The sequence below is a fragment of the Squalius cephalus genome (genome assembly GCF_949319135.1).
Source record: "Squalius cephalus genome assembly, chromosome: 16".
In the NCBI taxonomy this organism is placed as follows: Eukaryota; Metazoa; Chordata; class Actinopteri; order Cypriniformes; family Leuciscidae; genus Squalius; species Squalius cephalus.
This window is the reverse complement of record NC_137137.1, coordinates 26,553,672-26,581,143: the sequence shown is the minus strand read 5'-3', so window position 1 is coordinate 26,581,143 and position 27,472 is coordinate 26,553,672. Positions and strand designations below refer to the sequence as shown.

General features: G+C 35.5%; 1 protein-coding gene across 1 annotated transcript in view; it reads right to left on the bottom strand.

The window, feature by feature from the left end:
- The window catches only part of pabpc1l (poly(A) binding protein, cytoplasmic 1-like), a 117,992-nt gene that overhangs the window by 10,759 nt on the left and 79,761 nt on the right, over positions 1–27,472 (bottom strand). The window contains exons 5-12 of the mRNA XM_079896020.1: positions 20,565–20,704; positions 18,422–18,516; positions 18,203–18,340; positions 17,950–18,045; positions 15,506–15,775; positions 15,328–15,409; positions 4,571–4,690; positions 3,712–3,842 (exon numbers count right to left, since the gene is read on the bottom strand). Coding sequence (XP_079752146.1) covers positions 3,712–3,842; positions 4,571–4,690; positions 15,328–15,409; positions 15,506–15,775; positions 17,950–18,045; positions 18,203–18,340; positions 18,422–18,516; positions 20,565–20,704 — 1,072 coding nt within the window. The remainder of the gene's footprint in view (positions 1–3,711; positions 3,843–4,570; positions 4,691–15,327; positions 15,410–15,505; positions 15,776–17,949; positions 18,046–18,202; positions 18,341–18,421; positions 18,517–20,564; positions 20,705–27,472) is intronic.

Genomic DNA, 27,472 nt, shown 5'->3' with positions numbered 1-27,472 from the left:
CCAGTTTGTATCCAGCCTCCCATGTAAACTACAGATGCCCCAACACCCGTGCAGAGACGACTCGACGCCTCTGAAGAGACGACTCGACGCCTGTGAAGAGACGACTTGACGCTGGCGATACGTTTATGCCCTAAATTAATACATGATTAACTAACTGTATTTTTCTATGTACATTTCTGAAATGCACTTTCTGTAAAGCTGCTTTGAAACAATATGTATTGTGAAAAGCGCTATACAAATAAATTTGAAATGAATTGAACTGAACTTTAGACAGTTGCTCCGTTGCGCTTGAAGATTAAAGAAAATTGTCCAATGCCGTGGTACAACGACAACACTCAGGCCCTTAAGAGAGCAGCCAGAAAAATGGAACGCAACTGGAAGAAAACAAAACGAGAGGTATTTCGCATTTTATGGAAGGAGATCTCGATTAATTACAGAGAAGCTGCTAGATCTGCTTATTTTACAACCCTATTAGAAGAAAATAAACATAATCCTAGGTATTTATTTGAAACAGTGGCTGAACTAACGAAAAAGAAAGCTTCAAGCACCGAAGTTTCCAAGCAACACAGCAGTAATGACTTTATGAATTTCTTCACTTATAAGATTGATAATATCAGGGAGAAAATTATAACTATGCAACCGTCTACTACAGTATCGCATCAGGCAGTGCATTGTAGTCTCCCTGAGGAAAATTTTTATTCATTTGTTGCTATAGGAGAGGAAGAATTTACTAAACTCGTTAAATCATCTAAATCTACAACATGTATGTTAGACCCTATACCGACTAAGCTACTGAAAGAGATGCTCCCAGAGATCATAGATCCTCTTCTTAATATCATTAATTTGTCTTTATCTCTAGGATACGTACCAAAAAACTTTAAGCTTGTTAAAAAAACGCAATTTGATCCTACAGAATTAGTCAATTACAGGCCGATCTCGAATCTACCTTTTCTGTCAAAGATATTAGAAAAAGCAGTATCTTCACAACTGTGTTCCTTTCTTGAAAGAAATGATATCTGCGAGGATTTCCAGTCCGAATTTAGACCTTACCATAGTACCGAGACTGCCCTCATTAGAGTCACAAATGATTTGCTCTTTGCTCTTGCATCCGATCGTGGTTGTATCTCTCTATTAGTGTTACTCGATCTTAGTGCTGCATTTGACACCATTGACCACAACATTCTTTTAAATAGACTAGAAAACTATGTTGGCATTAGTGGAATTGCACTAGCATGGTTTAAATCATACTTATCTGACCGTTATCAGTTTGTAGCAGTAAATGAAGAGATGTCTCATCGATCACAAGTTCAGTATGGCGTACCACAAGGCTCAGTACTAGGACCATTGCTGTTCACTCTGTACATGCTACCACTAGGAGATATCATTAGGAAACATGGAATTAGCTTCCACTGTTATGCCGATGATACTCAGCTCTATATTTCTTCAAAACATAACGAAACTTACCAATTCACAAAATTAACGGAATGCATAGCTGATATAAAAAAATTGGATGACTCGTAATTTCCTACTTCTAAATTCTGAAAAAAACAGAGATTCTAATTATTGGACAAAAAAACTTCCTCACGTAATAACCTAGAATACTGTCTAACACTTGATGGCTGCTCTGTTAAGTCTTCGTCGTCGGTTAGGAACCTGGTTGTACTCTTTGATACCAATCTTTCATTTGAAAGTCACGTGTCTAGTATCTGTAAAACCACATTTTTCCATCTTAAAAATATATCTAAATTCCGCCATATGCTCTCATTGACAAATGCGGAACAATTAGTTCATGCGTTCATGACCTCAAGGCTAGATTATTGTAATGCTCTACTGGGTGGTTGCCCTGCACGCTTAATAAACAAACTACAGCTAGTTCAAAACGCAGCAGCTCGAGTTCTTACCAGAACCAGGAAGTATGACCATATTAGCCCAGTTCTGTCAAAACTGCATTGGTTCCCTATTAAACATCGCATCAATTTTAAAATATTGCTGATTACTTACAAAGCACTAAATGGTTTAGCTCCACAGTACTTGAGCGAGCTCTTAACGCATTATAGTCCTTCACGTCTATTGCGATCTCAAAATTCCGGCCAGTTGATAATACCTAGAATATCCAAATCGACTGCTGGCGGTAGATCCTTTTCCTATTTAGCACCAAAACTTTGGAACAGTCTTCCTACCATTGTCTGGGAAGCAGACACACTCTGTCAGTTCAAGGCTAGATTAAAGACATCTCTTTGACCTAGCATTCACATAATACATTATAGACTTCTATAATTCAATGTTAGGCTGCATAGATTAGGTCAGCTGGAACCGGGAACACTTCCCATAAATCCTGATGTACTCGTTACATCATGAGAAGAATGGCATCTACGCTAATTTTAGTGTCTTTGTTTATCCCGAGGTTTTCCCGCAGCCTGCCGGATCCAGGCCGTATCCAGATCTGATGAAGGACCTTCGCCTGGACCCGATGACAACGCAGTGCTGAAGTGCCAACTAGTCTCTCCCTATGGAGGAACCCTTTACCACTCTACAGATAAAGCGTTGCCGGAAAAACTCAATTTGCGTATCTACCCCGAATTGATCAAATAAAATACAATTCTGTATCAAAATTATAAGGAAACACCAGTACTTTGTTTAGGCTTGGTTTGTAGGGAATTCCAAACCTGCACAGATATATTCAAACGCACATAACTATAGAACCAATTCTTAATGCGCATGTGAACGCCATCAGCGTTTATCACATGTTCGCGTTTAAAGTTTGTGTAGAGAGAATGGTGTCGTCTTAGCGGCCCCTAATTTAACAACAAATGATCATTGCGAAGGAAGCGAATCAATCAAAACTAACTTTAGCTGGAAAATAACTTTATTAACCGCAATAAAGCCAAAACAATCTTACCTTAAATTATACGTTTATCTCTGTAAAGCTGCTTTGAAACAATCTACATTGTTAAAAGCGCTATATAAATGAAGATGACTTGACTTAATAGGTGCTCAAACTTCACTGGCTAATGGCAGCCATGTTTTTCTAGATACGCCAATGTCCTCATAGAAAGGCATGGCACCCTGGACAAAGACACTGCATGCCCATTTTCAAGTCAATCGGACTAACGGTAGCGTAGTTATAAGTTGTTTTATGCCTTTTTCGTATTATAGCGCCACCAAGTGGTGAACTGCTGCAGGTTTTTTTGTGTGACCACAAAATGAGCTCGTACACGAGTATAACAAGTTTAGTGAAAATATCTCCTACTTCGAACGTTTTGGCGTCCCATGGCGAGCGTGAATCACTGATTGTAATTCTTTTGACAACATTTTGCCATGAGGGTCCATTAATGATGCATGACAAGTTTCAAGTGAATCTGACAAATGGACTATGAGGAGTATGAAAAAGTAGATTTTTCGGAAAATTCAAAAATGGCGAGAACATTTGCATACCGGAAATGAAATCGGAGATATACATTTTGTTTGTCTGGACTCAAGGTTTCCAATGATATACGATAAACGGTATAGGAGTTATGAGAGGTTTCGCGTTGTTGATCGCTGTAGCACCACCTATTGGCCAATCAGGGTCATATTTTGTGAGGTTCTACCCAAATTGAGAGGTAGCTCAGGGCTCAAATAATACTTGCAAGCACCACACAAGCTCTGCTTCATGACAGCGTTCTGCTCGAATAGGGAATGACAAAATACAGGTGTGCATTTTCATTTTACCTGGTGAACAACAGGAGCTGGAGCATTGATGACCTGCTGCACATTTCGGACTCCTGCTGAGTACTTGTATTGACCGACTCCTCTGACTACAGCTCCAGTTCTCCCACCAGCAGTCTGTGTCCCAATATTGGCTAAGCCAAGAGAGAAACAGGCACATTCAACAAGAAAAGACACGTCACATTCCTGCCAACAGGACACACATAATTACTCTAACATTCGTCAATTCTAGTTCATTAGATTAAATGTATAGATGTACCAAAGGTGATAGAGATACAAGGCTCACAAGCATCCATACCCAATGCATAAGTCCAATTTTTTAGAACTTATGGTTTCACTTTATTTTGATGGTCCAACGGATAACCCATTCTGTTGACTAGAAGTAACTTTGCACCTACATGTCTACTAACTCTCAGTAGAGTGTTAGTAGAGTAGAAGGGTTAAAATGAGTTGACATGTAGTTGCTAAGTTACTCATAGTAACTTTGTGGGGGACCATCACAATAAAGGGTTACCAGATATTAAGCAGTCTAATCCTAATCCTCTGAGAGTTAGTTGACATGTAGTTTCAGAGTTACATGGTCAACAATGTTCAAAAGGGACCATCAAAATAAAGTGTCACTAAAATTATAAATACACACGTGCACATCCATACACATGCTTGTTTTAGTATTTTCGTTCTTTGTGGGGATTTTACATTGACTTATTGTTTATATACACTGATCTAATGATTTTTTAAAAACAAAACATTATTCCATATCCGTTTTACAAAAGGAGACCGTTGGCTGTTCCCCACTGTGTAGCTATTGAGGACATTTGGATACCACAATATAGGTTAAACACACACACGCACGCAGCCTTACCCATTCGCTGGGTGTTGTTAACAATGTGAGGAACCTGGGTGGAGGCCTGGCGGACTGTGCTGATGGCAGTGCAGGGCCTGCGTGGCACTGCTTGCCTCACAAACTGAGCTGTAAATGGAGCTAAAGTAGCCAATAACAGAAATTAACTCATCCAAATAAAAGAACACAGAACATATAAGCAGACTAAATAGTTTAAAAAAGTATTTGAATGATTGTTGTGACAATTTATAATTGTAATTTATAGTAATATTTCCAGTATTACTCAAAGGTCTAGTTTCAATTATAATTCTTTTGAAGTGATGGTGCTTTATGTAACATTATCCAGTGTAAGTGATAAATCCTGTTTGACATTTGTACTGGCTACTGTATACAGGACACCAGGGCACCATACAGACCAGCAAATTATTTGATAATTTTTTGCATCGGAAGTAGAACTGGCTGCAGACAAATTCTTAAAAGTTGGGGATTTTAATATAGATGTAGATAATGAAAAAGGCACATTGGGATTGGTATTTACATACATTCTAAACTGTAACTCTAAGCTTAGAAGAACTATGTTGCAACAGAAACTATTGACTCTCTTTTCCAGCACTTTAGATTTTAGTTGCTCCTTTATGCTTAAAGATGATGAAGCTTAAAGATAATCAGATGATGATAATGGGTGCTTGTCACCAGGACACTTCAGGTGTCAGCAAAGGCTCACTTGCGCAAAATGCTCACTTAAGCACCCAACTGTCCTGCACAGGGCTGATAAAAAAACAAAGAAAGTGACAGCCCTCCAGATGGAAACAACTCCACAGCTGGCATAAATTGCAGTACTATGGACAGTGAAACATGTGGATGTATAGGGGCCAGTCAACCAGCTTGCTCTTTGGCTATTGTAGAGTAAAGTCTTATTAATTTATCTATTGAAAAAAACAAACATTTCCCCTGTAAATTTAAGGTGGCAAGAGTAATACCTTTATTTAAAAAGGGGCCCAAATCTGATCCTGGAAATTTTCACCCTGTATCTATCTTGTGTTCAATATCAAAAATTGTGGAAAAGATCATTTATGAGCAAATAGACAGTTATTTAGCATAACATAACCTTTTATTTGACTTCCAATCAGGTTTTAGAAAGGCCCATTCCACTGATACCTTTCTGCTTTATCTCACAGACTTTATTAGGAAAGAGGTAGAAAAGGGGAATTATTGTGGCATGGTGTTAATAGACTTTCAAAAGGCCTTTGATACGGTTCAGTATGATGTCCTTTTGAACAAACTAAAAGCCCTAGGATTTTCTCCTGCATCTCTTCATTGGGTGAGGTCATACCTGGTGGGCAGAGAACAGGTGGTAGATGTGGAAGGGAACTTGTCCTCACCACTTAAATTAACTTGTGGAGTTCCCCAGGGGAGTATTTTGGGTCCTCTCTCTTTTTTATTATATGTCAATGATATGTCGTCAGCTATAGACTGTAATTTGTTTTTATTTGCAGATGACTCAGCTATTCTAGTCTCTTATAAAGACAAATCAGAGGTGGAAAGGCTGCTTAGTTCAGAACTCCTTAACCTCAGTCTTTGGCTAACAGGCAACAAGTTGTCTATCCACCTTGGCAAAACAGAGTCATTTCTTTTTGGGTCCAGAGATAAACTGAAAAAGGCTATGGAGTTTAAGGTAGTCGTAGCTAATGTTGAAATTACAGCCAAGGAAGCAGTTACTTACATGGGCTGTATACCAGATAACAAACTATCAGGGGAGCTAATGGCCCGAAAAATTATCTCAAAGGTAAGCCAAAGGACTAAGTTCCTGGCAAGAATATCCAGCCTCTTAGATAGTAAAACCTTAAAAATCCTGGCCGATGCGCTTGTTCAATGTCATCTTGACTATGCCTGTACATCTTGGTACACAGGCATAACTAAAGGTCCTAAAGACAAGCTACAGATCTGTCAAAATAAACTAAGAGTGATCCTTAAATTACATCCTAGAACTCATCTTCTTCCTGACCATTTCTCCAGTCTTGGGTGGCTCAGAGTGGAGGAGAGGGTTTCTCAACTTAAACTGTGTTTAGTTTATAAGATAAGAAATAATCTGGCCAGGCGCGGGTTTATGGGTGGGCCTGGGTGGGCACGTGCCCACCCAGATTGATCGGTGGCCCACCCAATCAGATTAATAAAAACTATTTAAATTTTTTATTTTAATAATAATGAATTAATAAATAATTTCATTTTAATAGTTTCCTGAGGACAATCAGGACATTTATGTACAGTAGCTATGAAAAATAGCTACAAAATAAAAATATTATGTCGACATATCACGTGTCAGTCCAGTGATGCTATCACGCAACACCGCGGGCGCAGGCGCGTTTCGGACCAAAAGTTTTCCGCCGCAGCGGCAACCTAACTGAGCTATGGCTAGACAGCTTTAAAAACAACAAAAAAAACAAGTCTAGATGATGATATACCTCTGGACCATGTCATACCTGAGGAGGAGGAGGATGGTCGTGAGACACTTAACGTTTATTTTTTTTACTTAAAAAATTAACGGCTTATTTTCTCATAATTGCGAACACGAAAAATAAAATTAATATTTAATGTTCTGTGGAGAGCCAACCCTTCTTAATCCGGTTGGTAGTATTACTTTTGGTTTGCGCAGTGTAATTCACAGAATTACTAAAAAATATTTTGCCACCTAAAAGTTAAAGATTTTTTTTGTGTGTGTCACGTCCGTTATGGCATGTGTAAGTTAGCCTATTTCATAAATATAAAACGCATGTGTCTGTGGACTGATATTTTTCTAATGTCTGGACTCCTTTATTAAGGGAGTATGGATAGCATATATAAACAGTTTCAATATGTATTAAATGCTTTTTCTGAGAATTTATATTTCAAGTTTTTACTGCAGATGTCACGTCCATAATGCTGGGATTGCCCAATTTAAAGAATTTATCCTCAACTAGTTTTGTGGTGTATTGTAATGTTAAGTTCAAATAGGGTGTGTGTCGCGATTTCGGTTTCATATTGTTACAGCCCTAATTATTAGAATATAGACATTAAGAGAATAAATTGTAATGCAAGAACTTTTACTTTTAATACTTAAAGTACATTTAAAATCAGGTACTTTTTACTTAAGTAGGGTTTTCATTGTGGTACTTCTACTTTTACTAAAGTAAATATGTCTCTGGTTATTTGTACTTTTACTTAAGTACTGAGATTCAGTAGGCTACTTACTCCACCACTGTTCAAATCCAGAAGTTATACAGCAACTTATATTTAAAAAAAGTTTTGTCAGCATTGCGATTCTCTTTGTGCATACACTCTTTAATAAACGTTTTAACACAATTTAAACAACGTATTATTCATTGCTACTTCTATAGATATATTAAGTTGATCAAGCAAGTGGTAAAATATGGTAGTACTTAGGCTATATTAAAATCGCAAATATTTTAAATTAAAGGAGCTGTATGTAAGAAATGTATTTCAATGAATCATAAAATGGCCCTGATATGTCACTAGACATTAAGAAATCATGTTCATTTCAAATACTTATATCACTGACAAAAGTAGTATGGCCAGGATATTGTCATTTAAAAAGTGAAGTTGAAGCCCTCAACTGATGTTGATGTTGTCATCTTGTGTTTTGGCCTGAAGCGCCGCCCTCCATCTATCTACCAATCACGAAGTCAGTAGTGTTTCTGAATCCAGGTTGCCAGCTCTGCTCTAGTTACCACAGCTGCAGATTCAAACTGCAGCCTACGTTCCTGCTGGATCCTGCAGCCTATCTGGCAACCTCGAGGCAGGGGGGAGGGGGAGGGGATACACCGCTCTATACAGTAATTTGAAAGTGATTGCAGTACCAGTTTTGGCCACAATCTTACATACAGCTCCTTTAAAACTTAAAATTGACAAAAACAGCCGACTCTCATGCCTTTTCTTTTTGTTTTAATACAATACATCTTGCATGTCACAAATAACTTGTTTTTTCACAAGTTGAGACGAGTGTTGATTATGTTGCCTTATTGAGGTAAATTGTAGTTTTCCTTGCTTTACCCCGGTCTTAAAGTAGCCTAAAAAAGATGACTGTGAAAAATAGTATAATTAAATTAAATGTATTTGTGGTGAGATTATTATATTTTCATGTCAATCTGTGTTCATTTTGACCACGAACCATGCGCTGTCACTTTAATTCAGCGCGTGCAGCGCAGAAGAAATAGACTCGGTGCGGAAATGATCTCTGCACTGCTGTATACGCACCGCACATGGAACGCATCGCCAGACCGCATCCGCGCGCAGTGTGAAAGCTCTAATACGGAGCCCGGGAATCAGGTGTGTATAAGCTTAAAAAAACCGAGGCCCCTCCGTATATTCACCAGGCCCACCTATTAATGACGTTCTGTATCCGCCACTGAATCTGGCACCCAAGTATTTATGTGATTACTTTTCAAAAATTAGTGATACGCACAATTACTGCACCAGGGGGAGTTCCACAGATTACAGGCCCTGCCGCTTTAAGAGCTGTGTGGGAAAGTACTCTTTCCTATACTCTGCAGCTGTCTTGTGGAATGGTTTACCTTTAAACCTTAAACTGTTGAGCTCTTCCTATTATGATTTTAAATCTTCAATAAAAAATTGGTTATTAAACTTATAAAGAAAAAAAAGAAAGGAAATAGAAATAGAAATCCTTGAAGTAGTAGGAATACTGTATTGTCTGTTTGTGTGTCTGCTTGTCTATCTGGGAACTTAGTCCTTGTTTCGTTCTTTTTATTGTGTTTTTATTTGTTTTATTTTATTTGTTTTTTTTATGCTCCCTTTCTTCATTGTCCTCAATATTGTTAGTCCATGTACTGTTACTCATCTTCCATCTTAAGGACCACAATGGAAACAAGCCTTTGGGCTTTTTTGTGTTTTTATCCTTTTGAACATTTCGTGTTGATTGTTGTTGTTCAATAAAGTTCTCATTCATTCATTCATTCATTCAAAGTCCAAGAAAAGCAGTCATGAAGTCACCACATATGCATTTCTGGACCCATGAAGTTCAGCAACTTTTTGCACAGAGGAATTAATGAAGGACCTGAAAGTAGTTGGTACAAAAACAAACATCTTACTACGCACCATGGGACAAGAAAAGACTGATAGCACACAGGTTGTCACTGGTCTAGAAATCAGCGGACTAGAGGAGAACAATTTTGTGGAACTCCCTCAAGTGTTCTCTCAAAAGGACATTCCAGTCAACAGACAAAATATTCCACAACAAGAGGATATTAAAAGATGGAAATACCTTGACAAGGTTTATATTCTTCAGATTGATACAGGTGTTAGTTTGTTAATAGGAACAAACGTGCCCAAGGCACTTGAGCCATGGAAAGTCATCAATAGCAGAGGTGAAGTGCCGTATGCTGTAAAGACCATCCTAAGCTGGATTGTGAATGGAACTTTGCAGACAGAGCGCATTCAAGAAAGTGGATACACAGAGTGGCCAACGGTGAAGGCAAACAGGATTGAACTGGTGAGTTTGGAGGACCTCATCCAACTGCAAATGAGGTATGATTTCCCTGAGTGCCAGCAGCGTGACAAATTAGAGATGTCTATAGAGGATAGACAGTTTATGGACTCTGTGTCACAGTTTGTGAAACTGATGATGGGCACTGCAGCATTGACCTCCCTCTAAGAAAAAAGGATGTAGTGTTTCCCAATATAAACACTACATCCACAACAAAATCCACTACAAAAATACTACATTGTGTTGATGTCCAGCGAGCTCAGTTCCTGAAGAAGAAATTCAAAAGAAATCCGGAAATTTCTGGAAAAGAAAAAATAAATTTCCACCAGGATTATTGCAACTTCATGGAAGACACGCTGCAGAAGGGTCAAGCTGAAAAGGTCCCTACAGGACAAATCAAAGGAAGATTTGGTATCTTCCACACCATGGCATGTACCACCCACAAAAGAATTGCGATTGGTCTTTGACTGTGCAGCGACTTACCAAGGGATATCGCTTAACACTCAGCTGTTACAAGGACCTGATTTTGCTCGACTTAATATACTCCGTCATTTATGGTCATAAGAAATATGAAAAAATAAACTAAGTGGACACATAAAAAAGTAGACATTTTACAATCAAAACAAAACATTGTGCTTTTGTAAAATAAAGAAAATAAACAGGGTGTGCTTTATGCCTCCGTGAACTTTTTTTCTGCGTTTCTTTTATGCGTTTCTTTTTTTTGTAAACTTGTTGATTGTTTTTTTTATTTGTCCATCAGTCAAGAAATTTGTCATTGCCTGACGTGGCACCTCGATCAGATGGGCCGAACTGACATTGTGAACTGTTAATACTGTTGCAAGATGCATGTAGCCCTGGTTACTGTGTTTTAATTGGTTTAGCGTGTGTTTTTATGTTATTCTGTATTTTCCTTCAGAATTGGGGGCGGCCAGCTGCAGAGGATAAGCGATCCCTGTGTTGTGGTGGTGGGTTCTTTGCCTGAATGCCTTGCTCACAGTGAGGTGTTGTGCCGTGGTGTGAGTGTGCACGTATGATTGCTGTGTCCTTCCTGTCAAGGAGTGCCAATACCCAATTCTGAAGTGGTAACGTCTGTGTCTCCTATGTGTGAATTTGATGTCTTTGACTTGTCTGTGTTTTTTTTGTATGTCAAATAAAATTGGATATCCTTATTGAGAATAAGAGTTTTCTGTTTTTGTACTAGACCCATGTCTGATTCCTGACTGAGTCGCCACGAACCTGTGAGCCTTGCTCTTATGTTAAGGGCGGTTCCCCGGAAATAGGCCCTGGGGTGGCGTAGTCTGTAACTTTGTAGCAGCCCACCATATTCTGTGGTCTATTTATCCATGCTAACGTACAGGTTAAGAAGAATTGACTAAACCTTTTAGTGTACCACTAGTAGAAGCCGCCACACATGCATACAAAATTTGTGGAAAAAGATGTTTCCAACTCATAGACTAACAGGATTTGTTTTCAGATATGACTATGTACTAAAAATTTGGATTATATATTATGTATATAAAAATCAGTGACATACCTGATTGAAAGGCTCATTATGCAGGTCATTGTCTTCTCAGGTATGAATCACAGCATTATTCGTGATCATACTCAAATCCATTCATGAGGAACTGGGCCATAGTGGCCGTAACCACATGTTATCAAAATTATGGCAAAGATATTGGATACCTAAAGCCCATACTGCCATTAGGATGATCTTGTCCCAGTGCACAGTTTGTAAATGACAGCAAGCAGGTTGTCAATTCATGGCTGACCTGCCCCTTAACGGACTTATTTCAGATGAACCCCCCTTCACAAATGTTGGCATAGACTATTTTGGCCCATTTGATATAAAAAGGGGTAGAACATTGGTTAAAAGATATGGAGTGATTTTCACTTGCCTTACATTGAGAGCTGTCCATATTGAAGTTGCCAGCTCATTAGACACAGACTTGTGCATTCACGCCCTACGAAGATTAATTTCCAGGAGAGGTCAAGTTCTACGTGAGGCTGTGCAAGGTTTGGATAATGAAAAGATTCACAGCAGGATAAGGAATAAGGAATGTTCTTAACTCTGTTGTGAAACAACAGTCCCTGGATGAAGAAAGTTTGCAAACTCTGTTATGCAAGGTAGAAGCAATCCTCAACAGCCGCCCCATTACTTGAGTTTCCAATGACCCAAATGACTTTGAGGCTCTTACCCCAAATCATTTCTTGCTGATTAAGGTCAAGCCTTCAATACCCCCTGGGATCTTTGATAGTGCAGATTTGTATTCCAAACGTAAGTGGCGTCAAGTCCAGTATATGGCAGACCTATTTTGGAGGCGCTGGGTCAAAGAATACCTGCCAGATTTACAAGAAAGACAGAAGTGGCACACCACTAAAAGAAATCTCAAACCTGAAGATGTTGTGCTAGTGGTTGATGACTCAGCACCAAGAAATTCTTGGGTTATGGGAAGGATTTTACAGGTGTTCTCTGATCATAAGGGACTTGTGAGACAGGCCCAAGTGAAGACTAGCATAAACATTATTTTATGGCCCGTTACGAAGCTTGGTCCCTGAGATTTAATTGAAAAGTAATCATGTGATAAATCCTGTCACATTTGAAAATGTTCTGAAAGAAGACTAAAGTTATTACATTGAATTTGAGTGTTTCATTTAGGCTCTTAGTAATGTGTACTTTTGTAATTGTTTTGTGAAACAAAGCCAATTTAATATGCTGTCAAGTTGTATTATTATTCTTCTCAACTTATTTCTGTTTTATGTGCAGTGCAGTATTTAAGAATTTACTTGAAGTCATCCTGTATAGAGTTTCCTTAAAGTTTTCCTTTTATAGAAATTACTTGAAGTTTCCTGTACCGCATTTTTCTCGAAGTTGTCCTTGTATATTTTCCTTGAAGTTTTCTTTGTATAATTTACTTAGTTAACTTTAAAGCCACTCCTCCTTATTTGTTCATACAAGTATATGCTGTTTTAGCTAGAGGGATTCAGGATGGGAAGGAGGAGAAGGAGAAACAGTTATCTTACCGTTTGGCTGTCAAAAATGAGGAAATTGTCTAAATCTAAATCTAAGTAATATATAATACAGATTTAAGACATGTAAGATTCTAAAGGTATTGAAGCCATACTTGAGCGCTGTTTGGAAGTATTGTCCGAAAGAATTAAGGATTTTTCATGTTTTTGCTTTTTTGTATTTGTGAAAATAAATGTGCAACACTTTAACGGACTGGCCATGTATTTTTGACGCGTCAGACACTTCAACCCCTAATAGAAGCAAGAAAAGGTAGCTTAGGTCCTTGTTTCTATACCTATATTACTAATAGTAATATAATACTATTACTAATAGTCTAGATTGGCAATGTTTAATCTGCCCTATATTAAACCATTTTTTTTGTTATCTATAAAAAAAAAATAATTAAAAAAATAATTATTGAGCATGAATTATTCATTTGTGTCTTCAAAGTGACAAAAACATAAGTCCTTTTACTCTAAGGCTATGTCAATCAGCTGGAGGGTCATTCCATTTTCAAATGATTTTTTTTTTTTCTAAAGTACATCTTCAAGTTCCATTTTCACTTGAGGAAAACAATAGTGTGATGAGGAGTGAACGCACCAAAAACTTTACAGTGGATGAGAAAATGTCTCGAATTGCTCCTGCATCACATTGTGTAAATGACATTTATGACAAAGAACTGCAGATGCAGATATTGTGGCAATCTATCAAACACACCTTATCCACTGCTTTTCATGCTGGCTGGGCCACTGCAGATATAAGAACACGTTGAATAACGCTGACTAAAAGAGAGGGAGGAGCCGAAGACTGTCACCATTTTCATATGAGGTGAAAAGAGGACTGGGGCAATCACGAATCAGTGTATAAATTACGGAGCTAATAAATTTTTTAGCGTAGGTGCCGAGTAGAAAAAAGGTCTAGAGACACCCCTGGTACCATATGGGAAGTGCCGGTATGCAAGAAAAAGTGAGGGTACACTACATCTTAAAATATAGAAGTGCCGGTACTGCGTACCAGTCCGTACCGGCCCACTACGAGCACATCATCTACACTAATATTAGTCTGTGTCTCATCCTTATCCCAAGGTTACAGTAGTCAGCTGGATCTGGTCCGTATCCAGATCAAATGGTGGATCTGCACCTAGCCATGACCAAAACGCAGCCCTGAATGTTTCTACTAGACCAGGGGTTTTTAATCTGTGGGTCGCAACCACAGTCTATGGTCGCAACCCATTTGTGGGTCGCAGAGTGGGAAGAGGTGGGTTGTGCAACACTATTGGCTGCAGCTAAATTTACATTTCATGAATGACACACGCACACAAACAGATTACACAATGTACCACCGTTAAATAGTATTGCTTAGTCAGTGCAATTTTCGAATAGCAAAGGCTGCGATTTAATAAATAAAAAAAATAAAAAAAATAAAAAAACGTCTCAGAACAGCTTGGTTCATTAAGCAGATGTTTTCCTTCACTATGTTAATCAATTAAAAAATAAACTTGTAAAGAAATTTATTCAGACAATTTATTTGTGTACAAAGCTAACTGTAAATGTTTAAGACATAAAATAAATTTAAAAAAGTGTTTAGGAATGAAAAATGATTCATGTTTAAGAAACAATAACTGTGTGTACTGCATTGTATAAGATTAAATGCATTTAGCCATGGATTATTAATTCGATTTTTAGAAAATAGAGTCTTATGTTCACAAAGACTGCTTTTGTTTGATCAAAAGAAAATAAATGTTCTATATACATTTTATACATATTAAAAAATATATTTTAAAATGTATGCCTGTGATGGCCACTTCTCAAGTCTTCAGTGTCCCATGATCTTTCAGAAGCAACTATAGAATTTGGTGCTCAAGAAACAATTCTTAATATAATCAATGTTGATAGTGCTGCTTAACATTTTCCCTAGTGAAAAAAAAAACCTATACCAAAATATATTATGAAAATGTAAATGTAGAATACTTGCCATAAAATAAATGTATTTCAAATATATTTAGGTAAATTTATTTTTCATTAGGGATGCATTTGTTTTTCAGGATTCTTAGATGAATAGAAAGTTCAAAAGAACAGCATTCTTAATTTGTAACAATTATAAAAATAAAAAATTAAAATTGTGAAATCTGAAGAGTTATGGCCTGTGCTGTATTGCATTGTCAGATGGGTTGTTTGCATTAAACTGAATTAAATCTGTATTGACAGATGGGTTTAATTTTTAAAGTATTAAAATTCAGTAACTGACTTCATTTTGATGGTGAATAGACCTTACCTGGTGCCCTAGGTGCATGAGCTGTCCAGCGTGGCACAGGCCGCAGGTTTGGTAAAGTGTTGTATATAGAGCGAACCTGATGCTAGAAAAGCATATATGCAAGTTCACACAGCATAAGTAACGCAGATACTGCAATCACCATGCAAAACCAAACATGCATGTAAACCCTTCCACCCACTTGTGGCACAGAGGTCATGTAGTATCCAGAGCTCTGCTGGTAGGTGGTGGGTATTGCAGGGCTGGGGATGGCTCGAATGCTGGCCAGTCTCTGCATGTACTGATTGGTGAGGATGGCTTTTCGCTCCTCTTTTCTCTGGGCAAGAGCCACATAAAGTGGTTTAGTGCTAACAATACGGCCATTCATCTCAGTCACTGCCTTTGTGGCCTCTTCGGGAGAGGAAAAACACACAAAGCCAAAGCCCCTACTGTGGCCTCCATCTGTCATCACCTATCCCAAAAATACACAATCAAATAAATGAGACTTAAATGTATTCATCTCAATGTAAAAATACATAAACAAATGTGAGAAAATGTCCCTTTTTCTCAATAAGCACTGCCACCTGCATGTTATATATATCTATATATAATTTTTTTTTTTTATTATTATTTTTTATTATTACATGCAGGTGGCAACATCTGGAATTTCATAATTTGATATATATATATATATATATATATATATATATATATATATATATATATATATATATATATATATATATCAAATTATGAAATTCCAGATGTTGCCATCTGCATGTAATAGAAAAAAAAAACAAAAAAAACAATTATATATATATATATATATATATATATATATATATATATATATATATATATATATATATATATATATATACATATATATACATATATATATATATATATATATATATATATATATATATATATATATATATTTTTTTTTTTTTATATATATCTATATATATATATATATATATATATATATATATATATATATATATATATATATATATATATATATATATATATATATATATATATATATATATATATATATATATATATATATATATATATATATATTTTTTTTTTTTTTTTTTTTTTTTTTTTTTTTGGTAGGACACACTGTAGCAACTCATAATGTAATAACTGCATGTTAAAAATAAGTATTACATTATTATTGTAATAAAATTTTCATAATGTAATAATTCTCAAAACATAAAATCTTGACCTCATAATGTTATAATTTTTACATTGAGAAATTTACTACATTATAAACTCACCAAAAACATGTCATTTATAATTGTAATAGCTTAAAAAATATATAGCATTCCCTTACAGCACATTTATCTAAATCCAGTCTTGCAACAGATTTAAATATTAATGCAATCATTATTGTTATTAAACAAAGCATTGGTATTCCTTTACAATACATTTTTAAAATCCAGTCTTAACCTGCCTACAAAGTCCACCAGATTACTGACTATTACTACTACAACTAGTTACATTTAAATCTAAGTACATTTAATTTAATATTCAACAATATTATTGATCTGCCTGCATTGACACCAATTTATGAGAAGTGAACTGAGCTGGACGATGATATCACCACCACTGCTACTACCACCACTACCACCACTACCACTACACAGTTTTAGCAGGGGTATGTGGGGTGACCTTTCATAACCACTGTACATGATTGTTAGTTGTTCTGTTAGTTGTAGTTGTACTGAAAAAAAACTCTTATTTTAATTCAGGCTAAAGTTTATTGCAACTTCTTCATTATTAAAGTGAAGAAATGTTTGCTTAACTTGCGCTCTGTGCTGCCGTTGGCTGAAGCAGATAATATGTCGGTGATCTATCGTCACAGACACACACACCTCATTGCTGTATTGATACTGTGGAGTTTTCTTCACAACATTTTTACACAATATTGGTATTTAACACTGTTTGTATACCTGTATGTATAGTAGTAGTAGTAGTAGTAGTAGTAGTAGTAGTAGTAGGAGTAATAATAATAATAATAATAATAATAATAAATAATAAATAATAGTCCGGTAAATTTTGCTGGCAGGTTAAGACTGGATTTAGATGTTTTACTGTACTGTAAAGTAATACCATTGATTTAAGTTTAATAAAAACAACAACAATAATAATAATAATAATAATAATAATAATAATAATAATAATAATAATAATAGCATGCATATTTAAATCCGTTGCATTTCACAGGTAGTTTAAGATTTAGATTTTTTAAAATTGAATGTAAGGGAATACAATTTTTTTTTATGTTTTAAAAGCTATTACAATTATGAAAATATGACTTTTTCTATGAGTTTATAATGCAATACATTTCTCATAATGTAAAAATTGTTATTACATTATGAGCTCAGGATTTTATTATGTTTTGAGAAAATTTTATTACAATAATAATGTAATACTTATTATGTGCAGTCATTTCATTATGAGTCACTACTAATAACCTTGATGTTAGATTTTAAGAATTTTATATTAGACTATACTCAACTTGCAAGTCATTTTTACAATACTTTGTAGTTGTCCTGTTACATTTGTTGTAGTTGTCCTGTTACATTTGTTAAAATTGTGTAAAGACATGTAATCTTTTGTGCTTTACATTACTTTTGCACTAGTGATGGTTCCATAAGGTGCAAACTCTTTCCTCAACTTCTCATCATCAATGCCGTCATCTAGATTTTTTACATAGAGATTAACACCCTAAAATGAAAAACAATGCATGCATCAAAACATACCCCTAAATATCAACATACAATTAAGCATGAGCAAGTCCTTCTCACATGATTAGGATATCATCTAATTCAGGCAGATTTGCAGATGTATAGAAGTAACGACGCAGGTAAGCATGTGTGTGTACCTGGTAGCGTTGTATGCGCTCCTGCTTTATTTGCTCAAACTTGCGTTTGAGTTCTCCCTGCCTCTCCAGTCTTTTCTGAGCTCTACCCACATACAGGACCCTGCCATTCAGCTCTTTGCCATTCATTTCAGTTACTGCCTACCACAAAGAGAAGGAAAGACTTCAGTCTCCATATCTCTGGGCTACTAACACGTACCATATAACAATTTGTTGGATTACCCTCCTGGCATCTGTGTGGTTTTCAAAGTTGACAAATCCAAAGCCACGAGAGCGTCCCCTTTCATCAGTCATCACACAGACACTAAGGGTCTTACCTGTGAACCAGAGCAAACTTCAAGTAAGAGATGCAGAATTGATTTTCTTTATGAAAAGTGCTTGCCTGGGTATTATAGATCTGGGGCCGTATTCACAAAGAATTTTAAGGCTAAAAGTAGCTCCTAACTGGCGAATTTAGGAGCAACTCCTAAAAATAATGGGCGTGTCACTCGTAACTTTAGGACTCCTAATTTTTTTGACTAAGAGTAATTCACGAAGCATTTTAGCCCTAAAAGTAGCACCTAAGCCTGGGACACCTTAAAAGAAGTCGAGAGGACTCCTAACTCACTAAGACCTATTCACAAACCGCTTTTTGTGGCATTTCACGTTGTGATGTTTTGAAATGCGTATGCGGCTTCAGGAGCTTACAATCGCGAGGGAACAATTTTGCATTGTAGGCATAATGCAATAACGCCACCAACAACAACCAAAACTAGACTACTCATTGCATGTAAACTAATTGTAACGTTTCATTGTGAATCAAATTAAAATGTTCTTCTCTTTGCAAACGTATAGGCAGAGGCATATAGTGACAGATTAATTCAATAATGTTGCAAAGATATTGCATCAATCCATATGCTTCATTAGGCTATAGGCTATTTGTTTTGCCTTACTCTTTATTCATTTAGGCTATTTATTCAGTTATTCATCATCTTCCGTCCTTCGCACTGCTTGTGTAGCGCACGCATTCTCAGACCTGTCACGTGTCACTCATCATCGTAGGGGAGGTGTTTGGAATCATTCCCGCGTTACAATCATCAGCCAATCAAGGTGGTCACTTTAGTCAAGCTCGTGCATGAGTAATGACGTCATCCATAGCAACGAAGACTCACTCTTAGTTTAGGAGTTGTCATTTTTCTTTACTAAGAGTAGGTCTGAAAGGCGTTGTGAATAACTTTTAAGAGAAAACTTCTAGCTAAAATCTTTTAGTGCGATTTAGGAGTACTCCTAGTGGTAAGATAAAATGCTTTGTGAATACGGCCCCAAGGGTCATATATATATATATATATATATATATATATATATATATATATGAATTCTCAAAAATGCTCTTAAAGAAAAGACTTAAGCTTTGACTTTAATAAAAAAATAAAATAAGATAAAAAATCTTTGTAAAAAGTAGGACTTGTGCAAGGGCTAAGTCTAAGACTAATTCTTAGGTGTTAACTGAGGTGACACTTAAGTGTTAGGCACTAAGGACTGCAATGATATCAACCCAAAATTGGCCACCCTCAATCTCAGAATTAGCCTGTTCCAAAAGTTTGGGATCGGTACGATTTTTAAATGTGTTAAATGTCTGAAAAAATAAAATAAATGAATACTTTTATTCAGCAAGGATGCATTAAATTGATCAAAAGTTACAGTAAAAACATTTAAAATTTTACAAAAGATTCCATTTAAAATAAATGAAATAGAACTTTCTATTCATCAAAGAATCCTGAAAAAAAAAATAAAATAAAAATTGTACACAACCATTTTAAGATTGACAATAACGAATGATTTTTGAGCATCAAATCAGCATATAAGAATGATTTCTGAAGGATCATGTGACACTGAAGAAATTATGCTGAAAATTCAGTTTTGCATCACAGGAATGAATTACATTTTTAAATAAATTCAAATAATAATAATAATAATAATAATAATAATAAAAATAAAAAGAGTCATTTTGAACCGTCATAATATTCACAATATTACTGGAGTTTTTTTTGTGGTATTTTTAATCAAATAAATGCAGCCTGGGTGAGCGTAAGATACTTTTAAAAACATTAAAAATCTTTAACGGATAATATCTATCACTAATTTAGTTACAAAAAGAATACCTTGACAATCAAGCTTGTATCATTTTATTAAATTCCTGTCATTATATAACTGAATTTCTGAAAAAAAAAAAATGTATTAGCTATTTAGGAGCTGAGACCTTAACACATAGGAATCTTAATGCAATCACTTATTCGTAAGTCTAGTAATAAGACAAAAATTATTTTATGAGTGGCTATATACATATGAAGTCAGTGATTAAAAATCCCTTTATAAAATTGTTTACCAAATTCAGTGAAGATGGTCTTCAGTTTTTCACTGTCAATATCTTCACCAAAGTTCTTAATGTACACATTGGTGAACTCCATGGCTTTAGCCCCCAACTCTGCCTCACGCTCCTTACGAGATTTAAAATGACCCACAAACCTGTAAATGCAGATTTAAAAAAGAAAAAGAAAAAAGAAAAACCCATAAAAAGATATACAAAGAAAATTGGCAAATATGATTCATTTCTCCACTTGAAATCAAGGTATATTCATATTTTGAGCTCTGATGTTTATGCATGACCTGAAACCATGGACAAAACTCAAAGCACAAATGAAACAGAACAAAAAGCAGTGTTTTTCATCTTTTTTGACTCAAAAGCCCCTGTTGTCTAACAAAACATTCTGTATATCCCACAATATATATATATATATATATCCCCAGTATTCCAGAAGTAATTATGGCAAAGCAGCTGGTTTAAAAACCTCTTATTGATATATTAAATTAACATGGTTAAGTAATTTAATATCATTAATAAACTTCAATTAATTTTGTGATTCCAGAAGTTAATATGTTCTATATTACAGAACTCCATGTTCTATGTAAAAAAATAAATGTTAAGGAAAAATAAAAATACATGATTCAGTTCTGAATCTTGATTTTGTTTTGGAGCATTTAAATTTATATATATATTATAGATAGATAGATAGATAGATAGATAGATAGATAGATAGATAGATAGATAGATAGATAGATAGATAGATAGATAGATAGATAGATAGATAGATAGATAGATCAGATGCAAAAGCCTCCAAGTGCCATCTGAAATTTTCTTCTAGAATGATAATTATCAAGCTCGTATATTTAAGTTCAGTAATTTCACTTAAATGACAATTAATAGGTAATTTTCATTGCCATTTAAGTGAGTTTACTGAACTTAAATATACAAGCTTGATAAAAATTATCATTCTAGAAGAAAATTTCAGATGGCACTTAGAGGCTTTTGCATCTTGTGAATGAATTTTAATTAATCAACTTTAATTAATCAACTAACATTTGTTTTTCTTGCAGGAATAACATTCATATGCTTTTAATGTGTCCAAACTCTTTGGGGAAAAACTTGTGACTGACTGTATGTGTATAAATACAGAAAGGGGAACTGAAACTAGACATGACTGGTTCGCAAAAACCTTGTGATAAGTAATCAGAGTTTGCTTATGCCAGTGACAGAGGGAAAAGGTTGGGGCTTTTGAACCAATTGACCCTTCGCAGGGAGCTTGATTGACAGGCGATCTAACCAATCATAATCCGCCATCCGCCATTTTGTCCGACAAAGCAGGCAGGAGAGATAGCAGATTAACATGGGAGGATTTAAACTTGAAAAACGGAATGTACTGACGCCTTTCCGCGGTTTAAAACAACATTCCTTCTTATGTTCATTCATGTTTATTTGATGCTATAAATGAACTAGAAGGAAGAGATGATCGGTTGACGAGCATCTTTAACTGATGCTCTACAGCGATCTGTCAGACACATTTAAGAGCCACAAAACGGTATGTATCGTTTCAATTTCTTTTAAAAATGACCAAATTTGAAAGGTGAGACTTTGTTTAATATGTTTAATATCAAAAGTAACCGAAAAGTAACCTGGTCTGTCCTGTCTGTCAGCGTGTTGTCAGTCTCCTCTCTGCTCCGCGATGTATTTTTCACTGCGTGAGAACACGGTGTGGCGTGAGAGCAGCGTAGCTTGTCGGACATAGCGACAGTAACTAAGGTGGACGGGTCTTTGCGAAGGGTCAATTGAACCAATCATATTGAAGGTGACATGTTAGTCTTATTTGTTTTCTTGATTCTATAAAAACTGTTGTATCTGTGTTTTACGGTGGGATTCTCAATGGAATTTGTCTGAGATCCTCCGGCCTTGCTTCTTGGGAGAGATTCCCTGAGAACTGCTCGGGAAGATCTCCTGGCCGTGATTAAAGCATTTAAAGGACAATTGCGGGTCTGTTTATGATTTATTCCTGCGCAGGAAGCTAGTTTAGGAAGTAAGTTAGTTTAGAGAAAACAAGTTAGTACAGGTGATCTATAGAGTGGGGACGTCAGGAACGAGACCCAATAAATAGAAAGAACCAAAAAGCTGGTGATCTATAGAGTGGGGACGTCAGGAACGAGACCCAATAGATAGAGCCAGGTAGTCAGTTACAGGTGATCTATAGAGTGGGGACGTCGGGGACGAGACCCAATAAATAGAGCCAGGTAGTTAGGTTTAGGGAAAATATCCACGACAATTTTGGCGAGCCAGCCAGGAGTCCTCGGAATCTCCCTCTGTCGGATGGAGGGGAGCGAGGAACCACGTTGTGTTCACTCTGCAGACTGCAGAACCCTATTCGACAGAGGGACCATTCCAGTCGGGCTAAAAGGACTTAAAGTATTAAGGTAGGACGACAGACTTGACATTTTTCCTTTAAAATGCTTCTAAATTAATTAAAATGTTTAATTAAAAATTGGCTTTTCTGTTAAGTAAAATTTTGAAGAAAATTGGTAATCACATCTAAAAGATTTAAGTGATTTAAAAAATGTTTTACCTTTGCTAAAAATGTTTGACCTTGTCTATTAAGGGCAATGAATGATTATGGTTAAATTCAACCAAATTAGTATGTTGAGTATTTTATTTGTTGTTTTTGAGAGTGCGCCTAGAAAGCTGTTGATGAAACTTTCTTCTGCAAATAGCAACTTGTCATGCTGGAAACCAGATTTGTGGGGAAAATACCCTGAGATGCTGTAGTAATGAAACTTGCTTTTTGTTTGAAATTTTGTTTGAAAAGACTTTGATTTTGATTGAATTAAAGAAAGGTTAATAAAGAAAAAGAAAGAAAGATAAAAAGAGAAATGTTGAAATGTTGAAATAAGATCAATAGATAATTTAAATGAAGAAATTGTTAAAATTATAAATCATAATAATAGGAATATGCATTCTGTGATAATTAGGAAATTTTGAGTAATGAAGAAACTTTTATGCACTGTAAAAAAGCCAACTTACTGAAAGTTCTCCAAATAAACAAAACAGTCAAATGAACAGATATTTTTATTGGAAGTGTTCATGCATCATACTAAGTTGATTCAACAAATTCGTTACTTAAATGATGAAAACGTACAATGTTTTGTTGTTCAAACTAAATCGTTTTAGTTTTCATTGAAGTCCACGTTTTTTGTTAGCGCGTGCGCAGTTTGAACCCTGAACGCATGTGCAGTTTGAGACTTCAGCTACTCGGCGGTTAGGTCTCTGTCTGCAGCTGGTGAGAAGCATCAGGCGGGTGAAAAGTCGGTAGCGGTCGGAGTGCTGCCTTCAATTCAGCGTTTCTGCAGAATCACTGGTATGTATTAATCATTTTTATAATCGACTATGTTATTTGTCATGTATGTATTGTGCTCTTCCAAAACTGATAGCCTGATGTAATACACCAGTAGGCCTACTGCCGATTTCGCACACTTTTGGGTGCTTTTGCCAATGCTGATGTTATCCTGCCTATTCAATCCAGCGTTTCTAAAGAGTCACTGGTATGTATTAACGACACACTGACGGGAATATTGCTCTTTGTGTTGTTTACTGTATCGCTTGTTTATACAAGGGGTTTGTTACCGCCGGCGCTTTCTGGAAGACTACATTACTAATCACTGCCTTGATTAGAACTACAGCAAACTACGGCAGCTCAAATAGCTCAAAATACACAGCACATTTAGTTTAGTTTTTCTCGTGGTGACTCTCCCTGCATTCCAAATGGCATAATGTAATGTATTTTAATGATTAATGATTTAAGTAATAATTGATGTGCTATATTAAACATTTTTTAAGTAGAAATCCGTTTTGAAAGTTTTAAACACTGTTAATTAAAATTACTAGGTTAGCTGAAAGAAATATTGTTAAAAAAAGGTACAAACTAAGACTTGACTTGGCCTTTAGGGACTTGAACATGTCTGGTATTTATCATTTTTATAATCAACTGTATGTTTTGTCATATCAAATGAGATGTTTGCTCATTATGTATTTACACTAGTTGAGGAGTTCAGAAAGAGATGGCCTGCCACCTGCACTTTTTCTAAAGGATGAGGTAAACCATTTAATAGCAACTGTCAATATTCATTATTATTTTAATTATTATTTCTAAAGATTATTATTAATTATTGTTTCTTCAGAACATTTTAGGAATACTTATAGTAGTAAAACTTTGTGGTGATTCCAACTGACTCGTTTTTTACAGATCTCCATGGAGTTTTCGTGTATCTGTAATGTCGACCATGAGAATCTACTTTGAATGAACACATATAGAGAGGAAAATAGTAAGTAAATAACTTTATAATATCAGTTATCAATATCATAAACTTAATTATGACATCAGTCTGTTTTTCATGCAGTTGTCAATTGGGAAACTGTGCATGTTTTGTTGACAAATTTTATGATTTTACATCTTTTTTTGATTCCACTGTATGTAAAAGAGCAATCTGTACATTCTTTAAAAAAAATCTTTGTTATGGACCATATCATATGGATTTGGAATTACACAAGGAAGAGTAAAAGATGACAGAATTATCATTTTTGGGTGTGCTGTATACATTTAACTCCCAAAGCAGTAGAGATCCCTATGTTAAATTATTAAGAGTTAAGGTCATAGTGCATCTGCAGATTAAAAAAAAATAGGTATTTTTTTTTTCCTTTCTTTTTAGGTGTGACATTACCACACGTCAGAAAACAACAGATTTTGAGGGATTGCCACTTTTCAGCATGAAAACTCTACAAGTTTACCCAGGATGTGTCTGGTAAATTACCATTTTCATTTTTTGGTCATTTTTTAATCTATTTATGTTTTACATGTATTCAGGTTATTTACACAACAACATAAATAATAATAATGTTGTTGTTGTTGTTATTATTTTTAAATTTACACTTCAATTAATACCCCTATCTCATGAATTATTCTCCTAGGATACTGATCCTTTAGACCACGGCACCAAAGATGTAGAGATCGGAATCCTTACTGTGGCCGAAGATGCCACTGTTACATCACTACCAACTCTGACCAACTAATACTGGAAGAGGCCATTGTTCTTGAGGACATTACAGATCTACCAGCAGTATACGCTTGTTCGGACTCATGAATGCACTGAATATGGATTATCCAAAAGAACTGAAGTATACTTTCAAAGTAATTCAGAAGATTTTCATGGATCTTGGAGGTACCTTCTCTGCAAGACAAAGCCATTTTGTAAATGTCATGGGAAAATTTGTGTGACATTCCTCCACTGGACACTGGTTATTTTATAGTTAATGACTAAAAAAACAAAAAAACAATACTGCTCTGTCAATGTATTGATTAATGTTAAGTATTAATTGGTTTTAACCTTAGCTTTAAAGGGATAGTTCATCCAAAGATGAAAATTCTGTCATCATTTACTCACCCTCATTTTGTTCGATCGAAACATGAATGAGTTTATTTCTTCTGCTGAACACAAAAGATGATATTGTGAAGAATGTTACTACCAAATATTTGATAGCAGCCATTGACTGCCGCAGTATTTTAAGGCTACCATCAACTGTTTAGTTACCAGCATTCTTCAGAATATCTTTTTAATTTCAATTTCAATTTAAGGGTAAATCAGTGATGACTGACTTTTCATTTTTGGGTGAACTGAACCTTCAGGCTAATGTTCTTTAACATGCATTGGTAAGTACCATGCATTGAGTTAACAAATTCAAGACTTGCTACGATAATGTCATTGTTGTGCATCAGACAAACTGTTTAAATAAAAAAAAAAAAAAAAAAGTTATCTGACTCGTGTTATGGTCTGTCTCTTATTTAATTAAACTATTTAAATAATATATAATAAATAAATATAGGCCTATAAGATAATAGGTCCATTTGTGTTCAGCCAACTAAAAATACTTTGTTCTGTTATTCATTAGCTAAACATGACTATTTATGTTGAAGCAACTTATGATTTTAAATGTAATCTTTTGAGTTGCGTGGACTTCAGTCCCTGTTTGTGGAGTTTACTCAAAAAAGAGCTTGCGATAAGTTGCCTTATTTTTTTAAGTTGACCCAACTTTTTTTTTTTACAGTGTGAGTTAGACTTTGATTTATTAAAGTAGATGAGATATATAGAACTGAGCAATAGAATTTAAGCAATTCACTGCTTTTGAATTTAGGAAATCACTTAAAGTGATGAAAAAATAATAAGATATTAACTGCACGTGTTTAAATATTATACTTTCTATATGAAGGCATCTAGAATTTGTATCCCGTTATCCCTTGTGGGAGACAGTGTGAAAAAACTGATCCATTGCAGAGATTCTAAGAGTCAATGGTTTATGTTTAACTAAGATAATTTTTGTGCATTGTGCATAGCATGAGAATGAGATTGGGTGACCAACTTTAAATATAAATTGTGATTTGAACAAGCACATAACTGACATCTTAGAGCCATTTTATTTTAGTTTCTGGTAAAAGAGAAAAGAAAGAATTATTTTTGTTTACATTATACACTCTATTAATCAGAGGAGTTTTCCTGCTTTTTCCTGCATCTTTGCAAAGAAGAACTGCTTGCTTTTTTCCGCAATGAAGGACTAAGCTTTTTAATAAATTGAAGAATTGCTGTGTTGTAAACCAGAAGAGACTTTTGGAAATTAAGCTGTTTAATTTGATTTTTGCGGTTCTCTGAGTGTTCAAGATTTCAGGCAGCTGCCTTGAAAAGTGTGATGACTGCAGAAAAAATAAAAGAGGAAGTGGGGCCTGCAGCCGCCCTCCTGAAAGAGGAAGTTGAGACTTCTGAGAGGGGTCAGCATGGGGAGACTGATTCAGCCTGCAAAGGTGACAATTCACTTGAGACTTTTCCTAAAGACAATTTTGCCATGCATTATGAAATTTTGTGGCAGGA